This window comes from Chamaea fasciata, unplaced genomic scaffold (genome assembly GCF_029207755.1).
Source record: "Chamaea fasciata isolate MVZ Bird 193981 ecotype frontalis unplaced genomic scaffold, bChaFas1.0.hap1 SCAF_6, whole genome shotgun sequence".
Classification (NCBI taxonomy): domain Eukaryota; kingdom Metazoa; phylum Chordata; class Aves; order Passeriformes; family Sylviidae; genus Chamaea; species Chamaea fasciata.
In genome coordinates this window covers 764419-786966 of record NW_027094091.1, presented here as the reverse complement: position 1 = coordinate 786966, position 22548 = coordinate 764419, and the positions used below count along the sequence as shown (strand labels likewise).

The 22548-nt window shown below is 57.7% G+C and overlaps 1 protein-coding gene across 3 annotated transcripts in view; it reads right to left on the bottom strand.

Annotated features, from left to right (window-relative positions):
- RAB11FIP5 (RAB11 family interacting protein 5) overlaps nucleotides 1–22301 on the bottom strand; it is a 42905-nt gene extending 20604 nt beyond the window's left edge. For all 3 annotated transcript variants that reach the window (XM_066185110.1, XM_066185111.1, XM_066185112.1), the window contains exons 1-3: nucleotides 21919–22301; nucleotides 6383–6819; nucleotides 3190–3895 (exon numbers count right to left, since the gene is read on the bottom strand). In XM_066185110.1, the coding sequence (XP_066041207.1) occupies nucleotides 3190–3895; nucleotides 6383–6819; nucleotides 21919–22301 (1526 nt within the window). The remainder of the gene's footprint in view (nucleotides 1–3189; nucleotides 3896–6382; nucleotides 6820–21918) is intronic.
- Nucleotides 22302–22548: the final 247 nt, after the last annotated feature.

Here is a 22548-nt window from a genome sequence, read left to right as displayed (position 1 = left end):
CTTATTTTGGGAAGGGTGTGTTTGGCAGAGCAAGTGGGTAAAGATGAGCTGTGCCAGGCTGGGCTTTGCTGCAGGCAAGCTCGAACCATCCTTCTAATTACAGACCTTTTCACTAATTACAGGCTGAGGTTTCTGGGCTTGCCAAGAGATTTTGATGCTTTCTCACCACGTTCAGCCCTGGGTTAAACTTGGCCTATCCAAGGTGGGCAAACAGGTGAGAAGGTGCTGCTGGCAGCAGCCCCAGAGCTGGAGTTTCCAGAGTCAGGAGAGCAGGAGGGGATTATTTCTTATTTATTCCTGTAAATAAGACTTCAAAGTGCTCAGGTCAGCAGCTGCTTCTCTCCAGAGCAAGGGTTAATCCAGCTCTAGAAGTGACACTGGTACTGAACAGCTGCAGGCGGACATCAGAGAACCCCCAGAGATCAGAGAATCTGCAATGGTTGGGGCTGGAGGGACCCTAAATCCCATCCAGTGCCACCCCTGCCATGGCAGGGACACTTCCCACCGTCCCAGGGGGATCCAACCTGGCCTTGGGCACTGCCAGGGATCCAGGGGCAGCCCCAGCAAATGTGGGAATTCCAGCCCAGCCCCTGCCCACCCTCCCAGCCAGGAATTCCTGCCCAATATCCCACCCATCCCTGCCCTCTGGCACGTTGAAGCCACCAAGACCTAAAAGCTCTTCCACAGCTTTGACCTGAATCACCAGCTTGGTCCACGAAGTTGTTCAGTGTAAGGAAGCAAAACAAAATCAGAGAGGTCAGTTCTGGTATAATTAAAATGACTAACGATGTCCTGATGAATGGCCAGGAAAGCTGAAGCACTGGGAAAAACCAGGGCAGAGACAAACCCTGTCCCCGTGACGATGCACAGGGCCTTTCTGCAGCAAATCAGATTCAGTCACCAAATTATTATCCCAAATCCCTGCACGCTGGGAGGGAGAAATCCAGCACTTCCCCATCCTCCAGGAGCCACTCCTCCCAGTTCCGACTCTCAACCCCCCCTGCTCCAGCTGAAGCTCATTATTTCCCATCCTCAGTTGCAAACTGAACTTAAAAGCCCACTCAGATCTTCCTGAAGGCCCTAAAAGTGGCTTCTGTGAATTCCTTCTCTCGTGCTGCCTGGAATCCACTCCTATTTTTGGGAGAGAAAATCCCAGCCAGAGGAGCTGCTGCCACACAGCTCATCCAAGCCTCTCCTCACAAGACAAAGTCCTCTGCAAAGCTCAGCTCCAAACAAATCTCAGCTCTGGCTGAGCTTGAGACTAAACTGCGAGCTGTGGAGTGGATTTAATAAAACCCACGGAGTGGAAACCCTCTGGGAAAGGAGCAAGGCTGGGAATGAGTCCAGGAAGGCAGGGAGCCGTCAGAAACCAGCAGCGTTCAGGGGCGCTCCTGGTGAATAGCCACTGGGTTAGATGGAGAAGAAACCGAATTCCAGCTGGAGCAGACATCCCTGCCTCAAAATCAGTGTCCAGCAGAGGATCTGGGCAGGCACGGCCCTGCCTGCCTCCTTCCCAGGGCTCCAAAAGGGGAAAACCTGCTGGTTTCTCACCCATTTCCCAACGACAAGGCCCCAGGGATGCCAAGGGCAGCTCCATCCCATCCCATCTCCCCTGGGTGCCTCAGGCACTTGTGGAGTCACTGCCTGGATACAGCAGCATTTTTAAGCCTTGATTTTTTTTTTTTTAATCTAGGCCTTAACCAGCAGGTTCCTTATCCCAAAATTAGAAGGAAAAATTAAAAGGACCATCTTGAGCGGGAATACTCCGTGTCCTTCCTCAAGGACAGGCTGCAGAGACCCGAGTCCTTCAGGCTCATCCACAAATCCTGCCCTGGGATGTGACACCAAACCACTGGCAGGCCTTTGAGCCTCCGGGGAATCCCAGAATCCCAGCATGGTTTGGGTTGGAAGGGACCTTAAAGCCCATCCCATTCCACCCCTGCCATGGACAGGGACCTTCCACCATCGCAGGGTGCTCCAAGCCCCATCCAACCTGTTCTTGGGCACCTCCAGGGATAGAAAATGCCAGAGCCACCCACAGGGAGACCCCTCCCCCTTGTCTCTCCTGCTGCTGGAAAAGCACAGAGCTCCCACATCCTGCCTGCTCCTTCCCAAGGATGGACGTTTTGGGACGGGATACTCCTGATATTCCTGACCCAGGGTCCCCAGCTCTGCCTGTGCAGCCTCAAGGCCACTCTGAGCACAGGAAGGAGGAATTTTGGGGCTGGTTCTGCAGCCAGGCTCAGGGATGTGCTCATCCCTTCACACGTTTAAGCCACGTGGGAGCCAGGTTTATGTGGAATAAACCAGGAGTGCCTTCCTCGTTAAAGGAGGCTCAGACTGAACTCAAATCCTTCTGCTTAGTAAATTAGGTTAAAGTCAGCCCAGATTAGAAAATCCCTCTAATAAACCAAGGCTGCAGGCTGAAGCAGCTCCCGGTGCTGGTTGTTTTTTGTTCTTTCTTCTGGCTGATTTTAACCCCATTTCCTGCCTCTCAATGACAACACCCTCGACCTCTGGACTGCCAGCTCAGCTCCAGGGGTGGACGTGGGTGATAAATTCCTCACAGGAACAGCACAAACACCACAAAAGCCCAAGGATTTGGAGGGATGAATCACCACACAGAGCAAGAACAGTTAGAGGTCCGTAACTGGGAGAAGGGAAGGCTGGGTGGGATGGGCAGAGCAAAGAGCAGGGTTGGGATTAGTTAACTTTGGGAATATCAATGATACCTCAGGTAAACAAAGTGCTGCTGCTCCCTGCCCAGACCCTGTCGGGGGTGTGGGGTTCATTACAAGAATGTTATGAACACGTCCCAGCCTGAGTGCCAGGGAAGCTTTTTTTAGCTCGTTAAAGGATAATAAATCTGTATTTTGAGGCCACGGAACCACTCGGGTGTGACCACACTGAGCCTCACCTCTGCTGAGGGAAACCTCTCTCCATGGAGGGGAGAGGGAAGGTTTCCCTTCCCTGAGAACACACCCCACATCCAGCAGAGGTGCTTTCTGGCAGAAGCCAGGAGAGGATCCAAGAAAATCCCCTTCCCTCTGAGACATCTAAGAGCAAGGAAGCGTCTTCCCTGCTCTGACCTCGCCTGAGCGCTCCCAGGGGCGCTCCAGGAGCTCTTGGAGACTGGACTTTGGGGCAGGAACCACCTGCCTGGACCTCCACACACCCTCATCCACTGACCTGGGTTTCTGAGGGGACTCTTTGGGCTCCTTGGAGCCAAACCAGCCGCCGTTCTTACTCCTCTCATCGCCCGCCGCCGAGGCGTGCACGGGGGTCCCTCCGTCCCCTTGGCTTTTGCCCCCATGGTGGAAGAAACCTCCCTTGGCCTTCTTGTCGTCCTTCCTGCCGTCCTCGGGCGCTCCGTCCTTGCCCGGCTCGGCGGAGAAGCCCAGAGGAGCGGCGGCCCGGCCGGCTTTGCCCTCCAGGCGATTGCTCTCCTCCATCCTGGCCCTGCCCAGGTGGTTGCTGAGGGTCACGGCCTTGGTGGACACCTTGAGCTCTTCCTGCAGGGCCAGGCTGGGAGGGGACGGGATGAACCTGGGCTCGTCCCTCTGCTGCTGGGCCCTCTCCAGGCCGCCCGGCCCCCAGGGCGCCTCGTGAGGGTCGGCTGGCAGCGGGCTGAAGCCCAAGGCCTCGTCGTGCCTGCGCGGAAGGGCGGGCACGGGCGGCGGGGCCGCGGCCGAGGCGGGCGGGTTCCTCAGGGCCGGCTCCTGCCCGTACACGTGGCTGCCGTTGATGCAGAGCGAGGAGCGCGACGCGGGCTCCGGCGGCTGCCGGGGCCGGGGGCTCGGCGTGCCCGCGGGCTCCGGGGCCGGGCTGACCTGCGACACGTCGTCGCTGAAGGCCCGCTTGTGGGTCGGCTTCGGGGAGGGCAGCAGCTCTCTCGCTGAGGGGAACAAAGACAAAAGAGTGAAGGGGGTCGGCTTTGGGGAGGGCAGCGGGCCTGTCACTGAGGGAAACAAACACAAAATAAGTGGGGGGAGGGTCACATCCAGGGAGGGCAGCAGGTCTGTCACTGAGGGAATAAACACACAACAGTGAGGGGGGTCAGCTTTGGAGGGGACAGCAGGTCTGTCACTGAGGGAATAAACACAACAGGTGAGGGGTCAGCTTTGGAGGGGACAGCAGGTGTGTCACTGAGGGAATAAACACAAAACAAGTGAGGGGGTCAATTTTGGGAAGGGCAGCAGGTCTGTCACTGAGGGAAGGAAACACAACAGGTGAGGGGGGTCAGCTTTGGGAAGGGCAGCAGGTCTGTCACTGAGGGAAGGAAACACAACAGGTGAGGGGTCAGCTTTGGAGGGGACAGCAGGTCTGTCACTGAGGGAACAAACACACCACAGTGAGGGGGGTCAGCTTTAGGGAGAGCACCGACAGAAACAAACACAAAACAAGCGAGGGGGGTCAGCTTTGGGAAGGGCAGCAGGTCTGTCACTGAGGGAATCAACACAACAGGCGAGGGTTCAGTTTTGGGAAGGGCAGCAGGTCTGTCACTGAGGGAAACAAACACACCACAGTGAGGGGGGTCAGCTTTAGGGAGAGCACCGAGAGAAACAAACACAAAACAAGCGAGGGGGGTCAGCTTTGGAGGGGACAGCAGGTCTGTCACTGAGGGAACAAACACACAACAGGTGAGGGGTCAGCTTTAGGGAGGGCAGCAGGTCTGTCACTGAGGGAAGGAAACACAACAGGTGAGGGAGGCCACGGGTACAGCATCATTTTCTTCCGCCTGTGAAGACCACAGAGATCGAGGAAACCACCCCAGGCCTTGTCCCTGTCAGGCTCCACAGGATTCTGATGGAATTCCTGGCAATGCAAAGCCCAGCTCACGGGTGTGAACTCAGAGGAGACACAGAATTGTCCCCAAGCACAGCAGGGGAGGACCCCCAGAGGAGGCTCTGTAAGGTGACAAACCCCTTGTCTGAGAGGATCTCAGAGGGTCCGATATTGGCAATAAATGCAAGGAACTCCCCAGAAGCTCCTTAAAAGGTTTTAAAGCTTTCCTGTGATTTATGAGCTTGCGCTAAACAAGAGATGATGGGGCCATGAGCTCCAGGCCACTGCTTGGTGTGACGAGCCAGGAGGCTCCAGTGCCTGCATCTCCCTCCCGCTGCCTCCAGGCTCGGACTTGATCATCTTAAAAATCTTTTCCACCCTTAACAATTCCGTGACTCTATGACCTTGTGGCTACTGCCAGTTTTTTGGGGGTAAAAGTCGTGGAGAACTCGAGAAAAACAACTGACACAGCTGCTGGTCCCACCCAGCTGGAGATGCTGCTTCCTTCACAGAATCCTGGAATGCTCTGGACTGAGAGCGACCTTAAAGATCACCCAGTTCCACCCCCCTGCCACGGGAAGGGAAGCTCCCAGTAGCTGCAAGGCGCATCCCAAGGAGGATGATGGCACCAGCACAGGAATGTCACCCAGCAGAAGCCACACGGCGTCCCCAGGGACTCCCACCCAACCTGGCAACGTGCTGTCCGCAGCCGGTCCAACCATTTCATTACAGATTTGTTTCCAAGGGGGAATTAATTCCCGACAAGGGCCTTTTTTGTTTGTAAATCGCTGCCCTGGGAGTGCCAAGAGCTCAGATTGTTTTAATCACCGGAGCCGGGCCCCGTTTGGGCTTTGCCTGCAAGCCGGAGGCGGCTCATTAGAGAGAGCAATGACCCAGGGCAGGGCCAGCAGCTGCCAGCCCAGCCCAGCCCAGCCCAGCCAGGGCCGTCCTGGCAGGGACTGCTCACAGGGGCTGAGAAAGAGCAGCCCTCCACAGCCCTCACATCCCGGGAGCTCGTGGTGCAGGCGTGGAAAAGCAAAATCTGGAATTCCTCCTGTTCTGGCAAACACCTCAGTGCCAGCACGCAGAAGGTCTCCGGGGGTTTGTGCAGGATGTCACCTCTTGGTGACATCCTGGAGAAAAAGGAGGCTCGGGGGGGACCTGGTGGCTCTGCACAAGTCCCTGCCAGGAGGGGACAGCCGGGGGGGGTCAGGCTCTGCTGCCAGGGAACAGGGACAGGAGCAGAGGGAACGGCCTCAGGGAAGATTTAAGGAAAATTTCTCCACTAAAATGTCTCCGCTAAAGGGGTTGTCCAGCCCTGGCACAGCTGCCACGGGCAGGGGTGGAGTCCCCATCCCTGGAGGGATTTCAAAGCCATGTGGACACTCGGGGACACGGTCAGTTGTGTCACAGCCTTGGCAGTGCAGGGAAGAATTGGACTCCACGATCCTGGAGCGCTTTTCCAGCCTAAGCAACTGCACAATCCCCTGGTTCTGGGTAAGCAATCAGTTAACAGAGCTGCATGGCAGTCACACCAGTCCCTTGCAAAGGAAGGAAGGGGGAACACTGGCGGGGGGATTATCCGTGATCCTCTTACCAGAGCGCTCGGTGGACAGGCTGCCGTGTCTGCTGGGCGATTTGGTGCCCTCGGGGGCCGTGGCTGCCAGGCTCAGGCTGGCAGAGGAGATGGTGCTGTCGGATCCCAGCGAGGTGTTGGACTGGGTCAGGGACGATTTCCGCAGCTTGTTCCTCAGGAAGAAGCCCTTGACTTTGGACTTCTTGCCCCCGAGCTCGAAGTCATCCTCCATGTCCAGGGCTCCCATGCTGGGGATGATGGCAGAGGCCGATTCCAGGTCGTACTTCTTCTTGCCTGTCACCTTGTCCTTCAGCTTCCCGAAGGGCGAGCGCGGCTTGTCCTTCATGGACAGGTCGAACATGCTGGCGGTGAGGTTGTTCCGTGTGAACTGGATGCTCACCAGGATCTCACCACGCTCCTTCTCCTTCTTCCCAGCCTTGGAGTGCAGCTTGTGCCACCTGCAGCCGGAGGGGACAGCAAAGGAAAGGGTTCTCTGTCATCCCCCAGAGCCACGAGGCAGGAGAGCTTTGGAGCTGCTGGCTGGGAGAAAGCGCCAGGGAAATCACAAGTTTCTAGCACGAATTTCTCCAGGGAAAGGGCTGGAAAATGTTGGAACTGCCCAGGGACGTTTGGAGACCCCATCCCTGGAGGTGGCCAAGGAATGGCTGGATGTGGCACTCAAGTGTTCTGGGCTGGGGACAAGGTGGCACAGGTTGGACTCGATGATCCAGGAGGGCTTTTCCAACCTCAGTGAGGCTGGGATTCTCACCCAAGTGTCCCAGATATCACCTAAAGCCTCGGCCAGAGACACAAACACCCCACGTGGAGGTGGCAAACAGGACCTGACCCCTCCCTGATGCACCTGCAGCTCCATCCCCATCCCTGTCCTTACCCCAAACGCTGCCCTTCCACTGAATAACCTGGAAAACACCACCCCAATCACCCCTGTCACACACCACTGGGATTCTCCAGGGAAAGCTGGGAGCTGGCTTTAGGAGACAAAGCTGCTGGCGTTTTGTGCTCGTGATTTAAATATCCCAGAGCTGGTGACTCAAGGGATGCTCTCAGCAGAGACTGACCCGGAATGGCAAAGGAACTCAACAGCATCCATTAAATCAATTTTCTGCCAGACCTGCTGTGTCTCACTCCAATGAAGGTGCTCAGGTTTGCCTGGAAGTGTCCTTGGATCAAGTACTTTAAAGGATGATGCATCCCAGCAGTTCTCCAACCCCACCCAACGCAAGCCCAGCCTTGCCAGGCTGCTGATTTGGGGACAATTCCCACCGCAGGGAATGGTGACAGCTGCAGAAGGAGCTATCGGCCATATCCAGCCCAAAGCTCCCACTGATTCCACAGAGGACTGGAATCCCAACCCCACTGTCCCACCCCACACAAACCCCATAACCCAGACTTTGCTCCAAAGCTGCCCATGGAAATGGAAGAACACTGGAAAAGCCTCCAAACCCTTCACTGCACGAGGCAGAAATACCCCCAAGCCTCCCTTTAGGTCCTGGTGCTTCTGCAGGGAATGGCCTGGGAGCTGGCAGGGCATGGAGCAGCCTCTGGAACGGGGCGGGAGGGGGGTCTGGATTCCTGCCAGCAGGGAGGAACGGTGGGATTGGGGACACCAAAGCAAAGCCACACCCTGAGCCACCCTCTGCTTCCCCATTTCCACATTGCAGTGAGGCGGCACCAAACAGAGGCCACGAGGGAACTGTTCCTTCCCAAAAAATTCCCCATCTCTCTGCCAGTCCCAGGCACCACTTCCCGGGGCAGCTGCAGGAGCAGGAGCAGGAACCCAGCACAACCACGGCCCTGATCCCACCCAGATCCAAGCCTTCAATGAATTTCCGATTAAAATTCCTCTTAACAAGGCACAGGGAAATCTGCAGGCTCGGGATAAATCCTATTTCTCTATGTTGTGCTTCCTGGGAGCAATGGGAGGTGAAGACGCTTCTGACATGCATGAACAATCTCCCAGAAAATAAAAATCCCAGTGGTGTCTTACATCTCCTTGGAGAGTGAAGTCACTGAGCAGAAAAAAAAAATAGGGAAGGAAAACGGGATGGGATGGAGCTGGGTGTGGAATCACCATGGTGAGGGGAAAAAAACCTGGAATTGTGTCCTCCAGAAGTTCCTGGATTTGTGCCAGGGAAGTTATCACAGCCTGGATGAAGGGAAGAGCTGGGAAGCCTGGGAATGCTACACCCAGAATTGCCCAAAGCCAGGTTGGACATTGGGGCTTGGAGGAATTGGGATAGTGGGAAGCCTGTGGGACTGGATGGGTTTCAAGGTCCCTTCCGACCCAAACCAGTCTGGGATGCTGTGAAGGGGGCACAAAATTCCCTGACAAATATTATCAGAGGATAATTTTTATGGAAGCATCCAGGTCCTTCACCACAGGGGCAGTGCCTGGGACTTTGCTGGCCACAGACATGGAATTAAATCCCAGTGAATCCACTCCTACTCCCACCACTCACTTCTCCCACCCCATCCCATGCCTACTGCAAAATTCTCAGCGCTCAGCTTGAAAACATCCAGGCAGGAAAAAGGAAAACAAAATCCCTGGGAAAAGGCAGCATTAACCCTTTAGAGCAAAGCAGCAGCAACAAAAGCAGCCCAGAAGAGGCTGAGCCAGTGGCAGGGAGCAGGAGCATCAGGAGGACACTTCCCGAAGGATCTGAGGGGAAAAGGCTGCCTGGAACATGCCACAGGGCATTGCTCACTTGAATGCAGGAGCTGGAAGCAGCTCAGGAGGGAAGGGGCTGCAGCAGCTGGGAAGGACAGACTGACGGGGCTTTGAATCACTGCACGGGGAAAAACAAAGAACTCTTGAAAGGAGTTTTTGTACCTTACATCATCCCATGGAAAAAAAAAAAAACAAACAAAACAAAAAACACAAAAAAAGCCAGGGAGAATCTGGGTGGATAAACACGAGGAAAGGCAGGAGCTCCTCAGGAGGAGATGGAACAGCCTGGACATGCCCCCAGCATCTCCCATCCCCGTGGGCATCAAAGGGAATTCGAGTGCTGAGCCTGAGCTGCTCCAAAAAGCAGCTGTTCGAGGCAAAACCTCTGCTCTGCCGGCATCCAGGAGCTATTTTTGGTTCCCAAGACCTCATCAACAGTCGGGGCTACACCTCCAACGGGCAACGGGGGCTATTTTTAGGCTGAGCTCTCAGTTTATGGCACAGGCCGAGGCTTTGGGAGGATTCAGCTGTTCCGTGTCCTGTGCTTGGGATTTTTATGAATCAGTGGAAACAGGAGGTGCAAACTCCTGGGATGCAGCAGGAGAGCGGGATCAGGGAGGGATCAAATCCCAAACAGCAACACACAAACTCCCGCCGCAGCTTTTCACCACAAACCCCATCCCACAGCCCTCGGTTTCTTCCAAATTTCTTCCAGGAGCTGCCCTCGGGGGGGATCCTGGGAGGGGTTTTCTGGATTGGGGCCACCCCAGGTCACATCTTGAAGAGGGACACGATGGTTTTTATATGGGAATAAACAACACATCTGGAAAACAAACATAAAATCCCTTTTGCAGGGGTGAAGGGGCAGAACATCAGTTACATCAGTCAGAGCTCGGGGGCATGGAGGGAACTGTGCCAAGCACATCCAGCCCCAGGGATCCACAGGGATCTGCTTCCTGGGGGTGTTTTGGAGGCCACAGCTGGCATCCAGCTCCTCGCTGCACAGGACACCCAGAACAAGCCACTCACCTCCAGCTCTGAGGGATCCCACCAAGGTTTGGAGGGGTCCCAGCCCCACACAGCCTCGGCTGGTTACAAAATTTAAATTAAAATGAAGTTAAATTCTGTCCCAGAGCTGGGGGGGATCAGGAGCAGGATTGCTCCCAGCTGAGGAGATGTGTCCTGGCCTGTGCTCCTGCCCTTGCTCCCTGCAGCTGGAATGTGCTTCCAGAGGATGGAACCCCCTGGATCAGCATCCTCTGCTCCGTGGGGAGCTGCTCCTTCCCCAGCTCCTGCCCTGCCAGGTGATGTCCTGCTACACACGGAGACATCTTGGGGGACATCTTGGGGACATCTCCAGGGTGACACATCCATGGGACAACTCCAGGGTGTCACATCCATGGGACACCTCCAGAGTGACACATCCATGGGGCACCTCCAGGGTGACACCTCCAGGGAATGGAGAGCCCAGGGACACCTCCAGGGTGACACATCCATGGGACACCTCCAGGGTGACACACCCAGGGAATGCATCTCCAGATGGAAGGCACAAGCCCCAGGCTGGGCAAGTTCACCTTTGCTAACAAACGTGAATTCTTCCCTGTGCCGCTCCCCCGGATCCCGCAGGGCTGGGCGTGCATCCCCAAAGGGAGGGATCCCAGGATCTGCCATCCACGCACAGGGAAGGGTCAGCACAGCAGCCTGGCCTGGCTGAGGGGGAAGGAAGCAGCCACTCACGCCAGCTGGGCAGAGAGGAAACCTCCAGCAGACGCGTCCCCGGAAAGGGGAAGCTGCTGTGAGCTGCGGGGCGTGCAGCTGCTGCTCCTGAGCTGTCGCACGCAGCGGGACCAGCCACGCGTGGCACGGGCTCCCCAGCCCCCACCGCGGGGCTGTGCACACTCATTTAGGTCAGCGTGGTTAATGAGCACAGCGCAGCTCTCCCAGACACCCTGTGAATCCCTCCCTCTCCCCTCTCTCCCCACGGCGAGGCCCGGGGAGCGGAGCCAAAGGCAGCTCTGGGAGGCGGCACCCGCGCTCTATTTTTACATTTGCTCTTGCCAGGATCAGTGGGAGGCACAGGGAGAGCAGACACGGAGCTCCAGGCTCCCCAGAAACACAGCTGCCCTCCTCCTCCTGCAGCGTCCCAGGCCGGGGAGACAAACGCCGCTGTGGAAACAGGAGCGCGGGAATGGGGTTAAGGAGGGAGAACGACCCCGCAGAGGATGAGGATGGGATGGATTGGCTCAGGGCAAACACCTTCCCTTTTCCTCTGCGCTCCCCTGGGCAGCAGGGGACAGGCCAGGGGGGACACAGAAACATTCCTGTGGGTCTCAGAGCTATGGGAGGAATGCTGGGGCACTGTTGATCCCATCAGTGAGGAACTCCCTGGGTTTGGGAGGGAACGATGGGATGAGCAGGACACAGAGCCAGCCCCGACAGGAGGGCAACACCAGCCCCGAGCCGAGCTTTTCCATCACTTTGTCCCTTCCACATCCCCCTGGGGCGAGTAACTCCTTCAGCCAAAGCCTCCAGCCCATCTTCCCAAAGCCCTGGCGTGATCCAAGCTCATCCCACCGCTTTGGGATTGCCAGTGGACACTGGGATGAGATCAGGAGAGCAAGGCAGCACCCTGCTCCACTTCCAGGGAGAATATGGATTATTCCCAGGGAGAATAAGGCGTATTCCAGGGAGGACATGGGCTATTCCATGGAAGACATGGGTAATTCCAGGGAGGACATGGGTTACTCCAGGGGGACATGGATTATTCCAGGGAGGACATGGGTTATTCCAGGGAGGACATGGGTTATTCCAGGAGGACATGGATTATTCCAGGGAGCACATGGGTTATTCCAGGAGCACATGGGCTATTCCAGAGAGAACCACCTTTGCCCTTCAACACCTCTGGCTGGGGTCGCCCACAGCCCCCTCCAAGCCCCAGCTCAGCTGTGCCCCACCAGCCCTGCTCACCACCCCCTGGGCCTCCCGTTCCCCTCTCAGACTGGTCCCAGGGCTTTGCCGGCAGGGAGTTCAGGGAGTTTCCTCGGGGATTGAAGTTCCTTGGTGACTCCTGGGGTTCAGGGATGCCCAGGGAAGGAGGCACAGCTGGAGCATTTCTGGAGAGCTTCCCAAAAACCTCCCAAAAGCGCCGAGCACTGTCAGGGCAGACAGCGCTCACCTTAAACCTGGCAGAAATTCTCCTGCCCTGCCCAGCTCGGAGCTGCAGTCGGACACACACACATCCCAAGCCAGAGGCTCTTCCCAGCCAGCTCCAGGCTGGCATTTACTGCTGATTCATCCCTGCAACAAGGTCAGCCCTTAAAGCCTTAAATCAAGGATCCCTTGGGCTGCTACAGCGACAGAGCAGGGCAGGGCGTGGAGAAGCCAATCCAGGGAAAACACTGCGGCTCCTCCTGGCACAATCCCCCTTAAAGCCTGGCACAGGGACACTTCCCTGAGCCTGGAGCTGAGGGGAAGCACAGGCTGGAAAACAAGCCAGCCCCGGGGAATTTTGTGGGTTTTTTTGGCCGGCTCCGTGTTCCTGCCCCAGCTTTTCCGCAGCGCCGTGTTGGTTTTGGACGGCTGATCCTGCCCAGGTGATCCCTGTGCTCAGATCACAGATGGAAAACAAACCCCAGCTGATTCCCCTGGGCATGGAGCAGCTGAGGTGGGAAGTTCATCTCTCCGAATGTTCTTCTGAGCAGTGCTCACAAACAAGGCTCCGAGGAACCAGCTCCTGACACCACGGAGCAGCCCAGCCCTGCTCCTGTGACAGGGACAGCTCCAGAGGGGCTGCAGGGCAGGAATGAGGAGCAGCAGCTCTGTGGAAGGGCAGGAAAGCCTGGCCATGGTGCTGGTGCTCCACTGGGACCACCAGGAACCCAGGTGAGACAATCCCAGCATGGACAGGCGCTTGCTGAAGGGCTCATCCCAGCACTCCCGGGCCAGGAACAGAGATGTTGTCACTCCCAGTGGGACTCGAGGGCAGGAACAGCCTGAAAACCAGGGAAAACTTGTGTCCCAGCAGGATGTGGGACATCCCAGTGCCCTGGGGATGGGACACGGCCCATCCTGGCAAGGGCAGAGGCAAGAGGGTGGGATGGGATGGGATGGGATGGGATGGGATGGGATGGGATGGGATGGGATGGGATGGGATGGGATGGGATGGGATGGGATGGGATGGGATGGGATGGGATGGGATGGGATGGGATGGGATGGGATGGGATGGGATGGGATGGGATGGGATGGGATGGGATGGGATGGGATGGGATGGGATGGGATGGGATGGGATGGGATGGGATGGGATGGGATGGGATGGGATGGGATGGGATGGGATGGGATGGGATGGGATGGGATGGGATGGGATGGGGACAGCTTTTGGAGCAGGATAGACACCACGGATGGAGAAAAGCTCCCCAGGACAGTGCTGGAATGAGATCAAGGGCAGTAGCTTCATGTCTAAGCACTTTGGGCTAAGAAAATCTGAGGCTTTTCTCTAGCACAGGATTGTGAAAAACGAGTTTCACTTGGTTAGAAAAATTTCTAAGTTGAATAAAAATAAAAATAGACAGTTTAGGAGACAGAAGAGCAAAAGTTCCAGCTGGGGTGCTTCACTAGAAATCACCCTTTCTCCTTCAAATTTTTTGCTTTTAAGGATTAACCTTTTACATATTCAATAGATTTTAACGCACGATTCAAAACATTCTTTTCGAGTTTTTATTTAAGTACCCCAAATCATCTTATCTGGTGGATTTATTTGTGGGTGGCTCCACTCTTTCTGGTAACACGGGTCTTAGGAGTCTTTCTCTTGAGGTTTGTTGGTTATTTTCATTTTGAAAATGAAAAAAAAAAAACAAAAAACAGAAAGTTAGCAGTCTTTATGCAGGGTTACAAGGTGACGACCCTTTCCTCATACCTTCTGGCATGGTCAGTTGAGATGTTACAAAGAAAAAAGAAACAAACCCAGTGTTTTTACTGTTAACCCTCTGGTGCAATCAAAAAAATACACATTCATCACCTCTCTAAACTCTATTAATAAAACATAATACCTTACAGTTATACATCTAGTATTCACGTTCGTATCTGCAAAAAGCCATCGATATAATCTGCATTTCTAACAGCATGGACAGGTGGGAAGAGGGAAGGAGGGAAGATTTAAGGAGCTGTAAAACAGCACGAGACATACTCAAGCTGAGTCAAGGGAAATTCAGGTTGGATATCAGGAAGAAGTTTTCCACGGGAAGAGTGATAAAACCCTGGAATGGTCTGCCCGCGGAGGTGGTGGAGTCACCATCCCTGGGTGTGTTCAGAGCAGACTGGATGTGGCCGTGGTTCAGTTGAGGTGTCGGCGCTGGGCTGGACTCGATGATCTTGAAGGTTTCTCCCAACCTTCACATTCTGTGATTCTGTGATTTCCGAGCGGGGACAGCGGCAGCAGGAGTCAGGACGTGACCACCTCGGCTGGATTTATCTGCTCACGCTCCACAGCACCCAGGGGCCAAGTGAACCACCCCTGTGGTCACCCAGTGCCCTGAGCTGCCTGCACACCCCCAGACAGGGGACAAGGTGACACTGGCACTGCTGCTGCACAAGATCCACAGTTAAACCACCGCCAGCCCTGAGCTGACCCTGAGAGCCCGCAGGAGCTGGAGCACAGGCTCCCCTGGGGCGGCTGCTGCCCCCGGCAGCCCCTCCGCGGGCACGGGGAGCGCGGGACAAACGCCCTTTGCTGTAAACGCTTCCCACTTCCAGCTGGGACACGCACCGTGGCCGGGCTTGCACACAGAGCCACAACCCAGAGGCTTGGGAATGCCTGTTCCAAAGGGACACCGAGCCCAGGGAGGGGACACCAGGGCCAGGGAGGGGACACCAGGACCAGGGAGGGGACACCAGGACCAGGGAAGGGACATCGAGCCCAGGGAGGGGACACCATGCCCGGGAGGGGACACCAGGCCCATGGCTCCTCCCGCTCTGGGAACAGGTCACACACGGATTGCTCATCCATCACATCAAACCCTGCTCAGGAGCGAGTCAAACATGAAAAAAGGGAAAAGGGAACGGAATCCTGAGCCCAGCAGCACACTCCACTCCCTTATCCTGGCTGGATTTATCAGGGAAGAGCCCCCTGGGAACGCAGGGCTGGGGAGGATGCCAGGCTTTCCTTGGGCACCTCGACTGAATTTCTCCAAGAGCCAGATGTGTTTATCTCTGTGAGGCTGTCCAGCACCTCACAGAGAATGGTTTCAATAACCCGGCAGGGTGGAGTGTGTCTTGAAAACGCAAAAAGGTTTTACTAAAGGAAGAAAATAATAAAAAACCAAAAGAACAAAGCTGTTCACAGTGCGGGGACAGGTCCCACACAGCTGCTACAACACCCCGTGCTCTTCTTGAAGCATTGGGCGATCTGGGTGGGGTTTTTGGCCAACAGCCCGAGAGAGAAAAGCTCCATTTCTGAGGAACAGCTAAAGAGACCATCGGTGTTTTTGTCTTGGCGCTGAGACAATTGCTGCCAGGAAAGCAAAGAGGTTTCTGGCTCCTTTTACCTTATTAGAATCGCAAGGAGCGAGTCTCAAACCTTTCCCTGTATGGGAGCACCTGCTGGGGTGTGGGCTTTCTACACTCCTCCACCACCGAGCATGCCCCAAAAACAGGAATGGCAGAGCCCACCCTGCTCACCAAAGGCTGCCAGGAAAGGCTCTGGAGGGATCTGGAGGGAGGGAATCACCCAGGAGGCTCCTGGAGCTGGAGCAGGAGCTCTGCACCAACAGGACCGAGGGGTTTTCCGAGGTGCTGCAGGTTTTTCTGCAGCTGGAGGCAATCAGGGCCCTGGGAAATGTGTGAGAAGCCCGACTCTGCAGGTTTTGGGGCTGTAAGATGATGGAGGGTGATGGGGCAGCGCTCTCAGCCACCAGCACACCAGAGCCAGTGTGCCAGATCCGCAAAGCTGGGATCAGACCGCTCAAATAGCTCAGAAAAAAACCCAAGAGAAGCAGAGTTTTCCTGCAGGAGAGCAGAGCAAGGGCCTTAAACTCCTTAAACCAGCAATGGCAGCTGGGGGAAAAGGGGGTTAACTGGGCAGGTAGGAGCAAAATTACACCTGAGGAGCACCTGGGCCCTCTGCCCTGGGCAAATGCTTGCCCGGGGTCAGCTGGTCACCGTGAGTGGCACCCCAGCCCTGGTCACCACGGGTTTTATCCCATCCTGGTCACCACGGGTGTTATCCCACCCTGGTCACCCCAGATTTTCCCCCAGCCCTGCCTGCCCTCCGCACCCCCCCAGCAGATCATCCTGACCCAGTTTTTGGCAGCACCAACCCCTCCTTCCCTGCGGCATTTCGACACTCCAGGGCGTTTCCCTCCTCAGACACAACAAGGTCTCAGAGCTGAGTTTTCAGCCCCGAACCATCCCTGCTCAGGGCTGGAATGCTCCCTGGACACCTCCCAGAGCCTTGCTGGGCGCTCTGACCACAGGGAAAAGGGCTCTTGGAGTCTAAGTCCCCATCCCAAATCTATCCCAGAGCAGCAATCTCCTCCCCAGCCCCGCTCCAAGGTCTCTCCGTGTCCTCGGCCCGAGGACAGACGTGCCAAGGACAGAGCCGCAGGGGTTTGGCCCCGCTGGGAGCAGAGTCAGCTCCAAGCCTGGGTGTGAGAACCTCCCCGGGGAGAGGCACGAGGAGCCGAGGCCACGCTGGGAATGAAAACCAGCCCCAGGTCCCAGGGAGATGCCACAGCCTCATCCCGCTGCTAACGACCTCCTGATCCTAATTAAAGCAGGGAGGGAGACACCACAAGCGCGCCGTGGGGCTGACAGAGGTCCAGAGGGGCCGGAGGAGGAGGAGGTGAGAGCGGCTCCATGCCAGGGGAACACCAGGACGGTGCCAGGGAAAGCGTTTGGCACAGCAAGGAGGGGACAGGAGGGGTGCCACCAGTGAGGGGAAGGGACAAGTGCCCGGCGTGGGGCTCAGTGAGGGAGGCCTGGCAGGGATTGGGGACCGTCCCTGGCCCTGAGGGAGCTGCTCACCCCTGCAAGGTCCCAACGCGCTGAGCAGCCTCTGGATCAGCCCTTTCCTCCTCCCAGCCTCCCTGCCCCTGCTGGGGCTCACAACCTCCTTCTCTGCTCTCCTCTGGCTCCACGACATCTCCCCCACAAACCCAAGGAATCCCTGTCCCTTTTCCACCGAGCCTCAGCCCCCACAGGAGCTCCAGCACAAGGGCGGAGAAGCCCTGGTGGCCTGGAGGACTTTGGCTGGCCGAGTTTGGCCAACTGTGATGATGGAGAGGGAGGGGAGTCCCACCCTCTGCAGCCCCAGAGGAGCCCTGAGCCCCCCCGGCAGCAGGTGCCCCCACAGCTGGGCAGGAACAGGAACAAGAAGAGGGAAGTGCAGCACGGAAAGGCTTTGGGGAAGTCGGAGCTGAGCTAATTCTGCAGAAGGAACAACTCCCCCGGACGAGTTCCCCATCGCTCCCAGCCCAGGCAGAGCTGCAAGTCACTGCAGGAACAGCAGAGCCAGGAATCCTCACTCCTGCTGCACTCCCTGGCCCTCAAACGCAGATCCCAGCGCTGCAAAACCCCGGGCTTGGAGCCCTGGCAGGTCTGAGGTGTGTTATAAATACACGTGATTGGCTTCTGCAAATATTAAAATGAATATTATATGTGCTGTGTTAGAAAGGTAGGCTGTATTAATAAAGTCTCTTTCAGCAGGGGGATAAATAGAGTTTTTAGGCAATAGCAGGGGAAAAAAAAAAGTTAAACAGAAACACCTGAAGTCCAAAGAAATGTTTAAACCATGTCTGAAATTTATGAATATGCAAGAAATGACATTTAAAGGAAAGATCCTTTGTTAGTAAATTCCTTTGGTGTGGAATGCCAGGTACCCAGACATCTGTAAACCTTTTTTTTTTTTGCTTTACATGTCTCTTACTGTCTTCTTTTATATTAAACTTTAAAAAATTTTAACAAAAGTGCGTCCCACGTTTTTCACAGGTGTTTGCAGCTTGAGCCTTTCCCCTGTCCGAGGGGCTGGGAGAGATTTGGGCCAGAAGAAAAATGGAAATGGTGCTTCAGGGATGGAGAGACCAGGGAGTGGCAACCAGGAAATCTTGGCCCTTTTGCTGCTCCCTCCCACCATCAGCATCACCCTCACACGGCAAAATCGAGGATATTTTGTGTTCCCAGGCAGGGAGATCCAAGGTCCGGCCCTGCAGGTGGTGCCAGGCACCTCCTGTCCCCCCCTCAATGTCCCAAGGGATGCTGCACCTTGGCCAAGGGAAAGGTCTCCCACTGGAGAGGGGCTGGGGCCAAGGGCTGCAGGGACAGGACACAGGGAGTGGATCCCACTGGGAAAGGGGACATTGGGCTGGGATCTTGGGCAGCAATTCCTGCCTGGGAGGGTGGGCAGGGGCTGGGCTGGAATTCCCAGATTCCCAGGGGCTGCCCCTGGATCCCTGGGAATGCCCAAGGCCAGGCTGGATCCACCTGGGACAGCAGGAATTGTCCCTGTCCAAGGCGGAGGTGACACTGGGTGGCTTTTACAGCCCCTCCCAACCCAAACCACTCCGGGATTCTCTGATTCCAGCAAACCCAGCCTGATGTCTGCTGGGTGGGACCCTGTTTCTCGGGATGCACCCCCAGCTTTCCCAGGTGATGGGCTGCGTGTGCAGGGGACAGTCTCTGCCTCGCTGCCACCCCCACAGCGGGGGACCCCAAGGGCATTTCCTGCGTGTTGGGAAGCAGAACCAACAGCTGAGTTCCCAAAAATCCCTCTTCTCCTGGGCTTTGCAGGGACAGGGAACTGCAGGATCAGGTCAGGGGAGGGAGGTGAGGACCAGGAGATCCTGCCCAGCGTTCTCTGGCCAAAGGGGAAACGATGCTCGGAGCTCGTTTCTCCTGCCAAGCCCAATCCCTGGAGCTGCCTGAGCGTGGGACAAAGCCTGGGATGCCCAAAAAAAGGCCACGAGAGCCTCTCAGGCTGCTCTTGTGCAACTCCAGGAGTCGATTTTTCTCCTGGCAAAGCACTGAAATGACCCAGACTGGGCTGCACGAGGCAGCTCGTAAACACCCCCGGCCGGCCGCTCCTTCCCGGAGAAGAGTTCCAAGTTTGACGGAACATTTTCCACCCAGCCGAAAAACAAGGGGAATAATTATCACCCGTGTGGAGTCTCTGTGCAATAAAAACAAAAAAAAACAACCAGCAGGGAAACGAGAGCACGGTCACCAGAGCGACAATGGATCCTTTGCTGGAGCAGGCTCCCACCCCAGGGCTGTGCCCGGGGCGAGGATGGGATCCCAAAACCCGGCTGGGGCAGAGGCTCAGCCCCACAGCGCCGTTATCTCCCCAGTGCAGGCCTGGGTGGGCTCAGCAGGGGTGGGATCCTCTGTTTGTTTTGCTCTTTTTAATCTGAGCCTCCAAAGTTTCCTCCTGAACAAAGTTGTTTCCAGACCTCGGAGCGGGCTGGAAGTTCCCAAAAGAGCCAGAACTCCCTGAGCTCCATATGATCCTTCTCCCACCTGGGTGGACAAGCTCCAGCCGCCGAGATTCTCCTCCAGGCTGCAGAGCTGCCACCCACCCTGGGGACCTTGCCAGTTTGGGATTGCAAAAGTGGAAGTGCTTGGGGCACGGGGTGAGAGCTCCCGTCGTGTTTTCCGTGCTCGCTCCCAGCCTCGGGGGCCACGGGTGGAAAACAGCGAGTTCTAAAAGCTCTTGTGATCCCAAATGCCACAAGGGGAAGTGAATTCTCCTTACGCAAGCAAAGCTGCAGGAAGGGAGGGAGGCAGACAGCAAGTGAGAGAATCATGGAATGGGGCTGGGCTGGAAGGCACCTCAAATCTCATCCCACGGGCAGGGACACCTCCCACTGTCCCAGGATGCTCCGAGCCTCGTCCAGCCTCACCTTGGACACTGCCAGGGATCCAGGGGCAGCCACATCAAATCTGGGCACCCTGTGCCAGCCATCCCCACCCTCCCAGCCAGGAATTCCTTCCCAATCTCCCATCCAGCCCTGCCCTCTGGCAGTGGGAAGCCATTCCTGTCCCCAGTCCTCTCCAGCTCTCCTGGAGCCCCTTTGGGCTCTGGAAGGTGCTGGAAGGTTTCCCTTCTCCAAAGCCCTGTGGATGTCCAGCCTGGCAGCCCGGATCCCCCTTGGCTGCAGGAGGGATGTGGCACTTGGCTGTGACACGGGCTCTGCCCAGGCTGGACATTGCTCCCGTGGGATTAACAGCCCCTGACGAGACCTTTGAGATGGGACCAAGCCCTGGCGGGGCCTCACGGGGCTCCAGGAAAACCTCTCCCCAAGCCCCAAGCTCATTCCCCAAAAAAACCCCGGAGCCGTTCCACACCCGCCGCGTCTGTTCCCAAGGCCCCGCAGCCAGCGCTGGTTTCAATTAAACCCCAAGAATCCCGAGCCGGCTCCTCGGACACCGCCCGGCCTGCCGGCATCGTGCTCAGGAAAGCAGAATAATCGCCGGGGGTGCGGGAAGTTCCCAGCCGCTACCTGCGGGCTCACTCATTTCTGCTCCCTGCCCACGCTCCCATTTCGGGGCAGCCCGGAGCCTCCGGGGTTCTGGAGTCGCCTTTCTCCACGGGAAAAGTTGTTTTGGTTTTTTTTCCCCAATCCCTTTCCACGCTAATCCCCGGGTAGGAGGGCGAGGGAGGTTCCTCTCCAAGCCCGCAGCTTCGGGCGGCAGGCCAGCAGAATTCCCGGGATTCGGGGGGCCACGGTGCAGGGGAGGCGGCACAAAGCCCCCAAACTGAAGGAATTTCAGCCACATTCCTGCTTTTTTGGGGGGCTTTGTAAAAGCTCGAAAACATTGCGATTGTTTGCAACCCTCCAGGGCAAGGAGGAGGATCGGCAATTCCCCCCCAGGCATAGGGATTTGTGCTGGAGGCAGTGCGGGGTTTGGGGTCCGGAGCCCCACATTGGGGTCACAAACCAGGTGACAACGAGGTGGGGGCTGCAGAGCCACCGCAGCCATCAGGGGACAAAGCACGACTTCCCAGGAGGGACAGAGCCCGGGAGAACCGTGCGGGGATGCAGAGCGGCCGTGCTGTCCCCTGGGACCCCTGTCCAGGGATGGATGGATGGATGGATGGATGGATGGATGGATGGATGGATGGACGGACCTTTGTCCCACAACACCTTCCTGGCGCACACGTGATGTCCCACCCCTGCCACCATGTCCTTCCTTCCTTCCTGGAGCATGCCCAGGCCGTGCAAGCCCCCGAGTCCTTCTGGGGACACCTTCCCCCGGCCACCAGGGCCCCCGTGTCACCCTCCCTGCTGCGGGCACAGCCCACGGGCGGTGGGTGAGCCCCCGGAAAACCCTCATGGGGACACGGCTGGACCCGCCACACCCTAACCCCTGTGGCACGTCCATGGAAGCCGCGATGTCCTTCCCCCTCCAGCACCCGTCCTGGGTGCCCAGGGACCCCAGAAAGCCACAGAGCGACCCAGTGCCAGCCAGGCCAGGGCACCGGGGGGCTCCATGTGCCCACCCTGGGGCACAGTGACCCCGCTGTCCCTGCAGGGTAACAGTGACACCACCGTGGGGCACACAGTGACCCCGCTGTCCCTGCAGGGTTACGGTGACACCACCGTGGGGCACACAGTGACCCCGCTGTCCCTGCAGGGTTACGGTGACACCACCGTGGGACACACAGTGACCCCGCTGTCCCTGCAGGGTTGCGGTGACACCACCGTGGGACACAGTGACCCCGCTGTCCCTGCAGGGATACGGTGACACCACCGTGGGACACACAGTGACCCCGCTGTCCCTGCAGAGATACCGTGACACCACCGTGGGGCACACGAGGATCCAGGACAGCAATCCCAGGGCCACCCCGTGACACCCACCCGGTGCCGGGCCCCGCACTCACCGCTCGTCGGGCTCGCGGCCGCGCTGCCGGGCGGGCTCCAGGGGCACCAGGGCCTGGCCCAGGAACCGGTCCATGCCCACCAGCGCCCGGTGCATCACGGTGAGCACCAGCCCGCCGCAGGCCCCGGGCTCGGGGGGCAGCTCGAAGGCACATTCCTCCCTCCACTCGGGGCTGCCGCCGCTCTTCTCGGCCACCGAGGTGCTGTACTTCTCGCGGCCCAGCTGGATCACGGTGTACGCGTCGCTGCCGCCCGCTTTGCCTTTGCCGCCGCCGCCGCCCTTGCAGCGCAGCCCGCGGGCCCGCACCACCGTCACCTGGACGTGCGTGGGCAGCCAGGCAGGGCAGCCCTCGGCGGGCAGCGCGGCCGCCCGCAGCAGCGCCATGGCCGGGCCGGGCCGGGCCGGGCCGGGCCGGGCCGGGCCGGGCCGGGCGGGGCCGGGGAGAAGCGGCCGGGCCGGGCCGGGCCCCGCTCGGAGCCGCCGCTGCCGCAGCGCGAGCGACACCGGCCGCGCCGGCCCCGCCCACAACGCCGCGGGGCACGCCCACAATGGCGCGGGACACGCCCACAACGGCGTCGACCACACCCAGAGCCGCTCTGACCACGCCCGCAACGCGGTCTGGCCCCGCCTC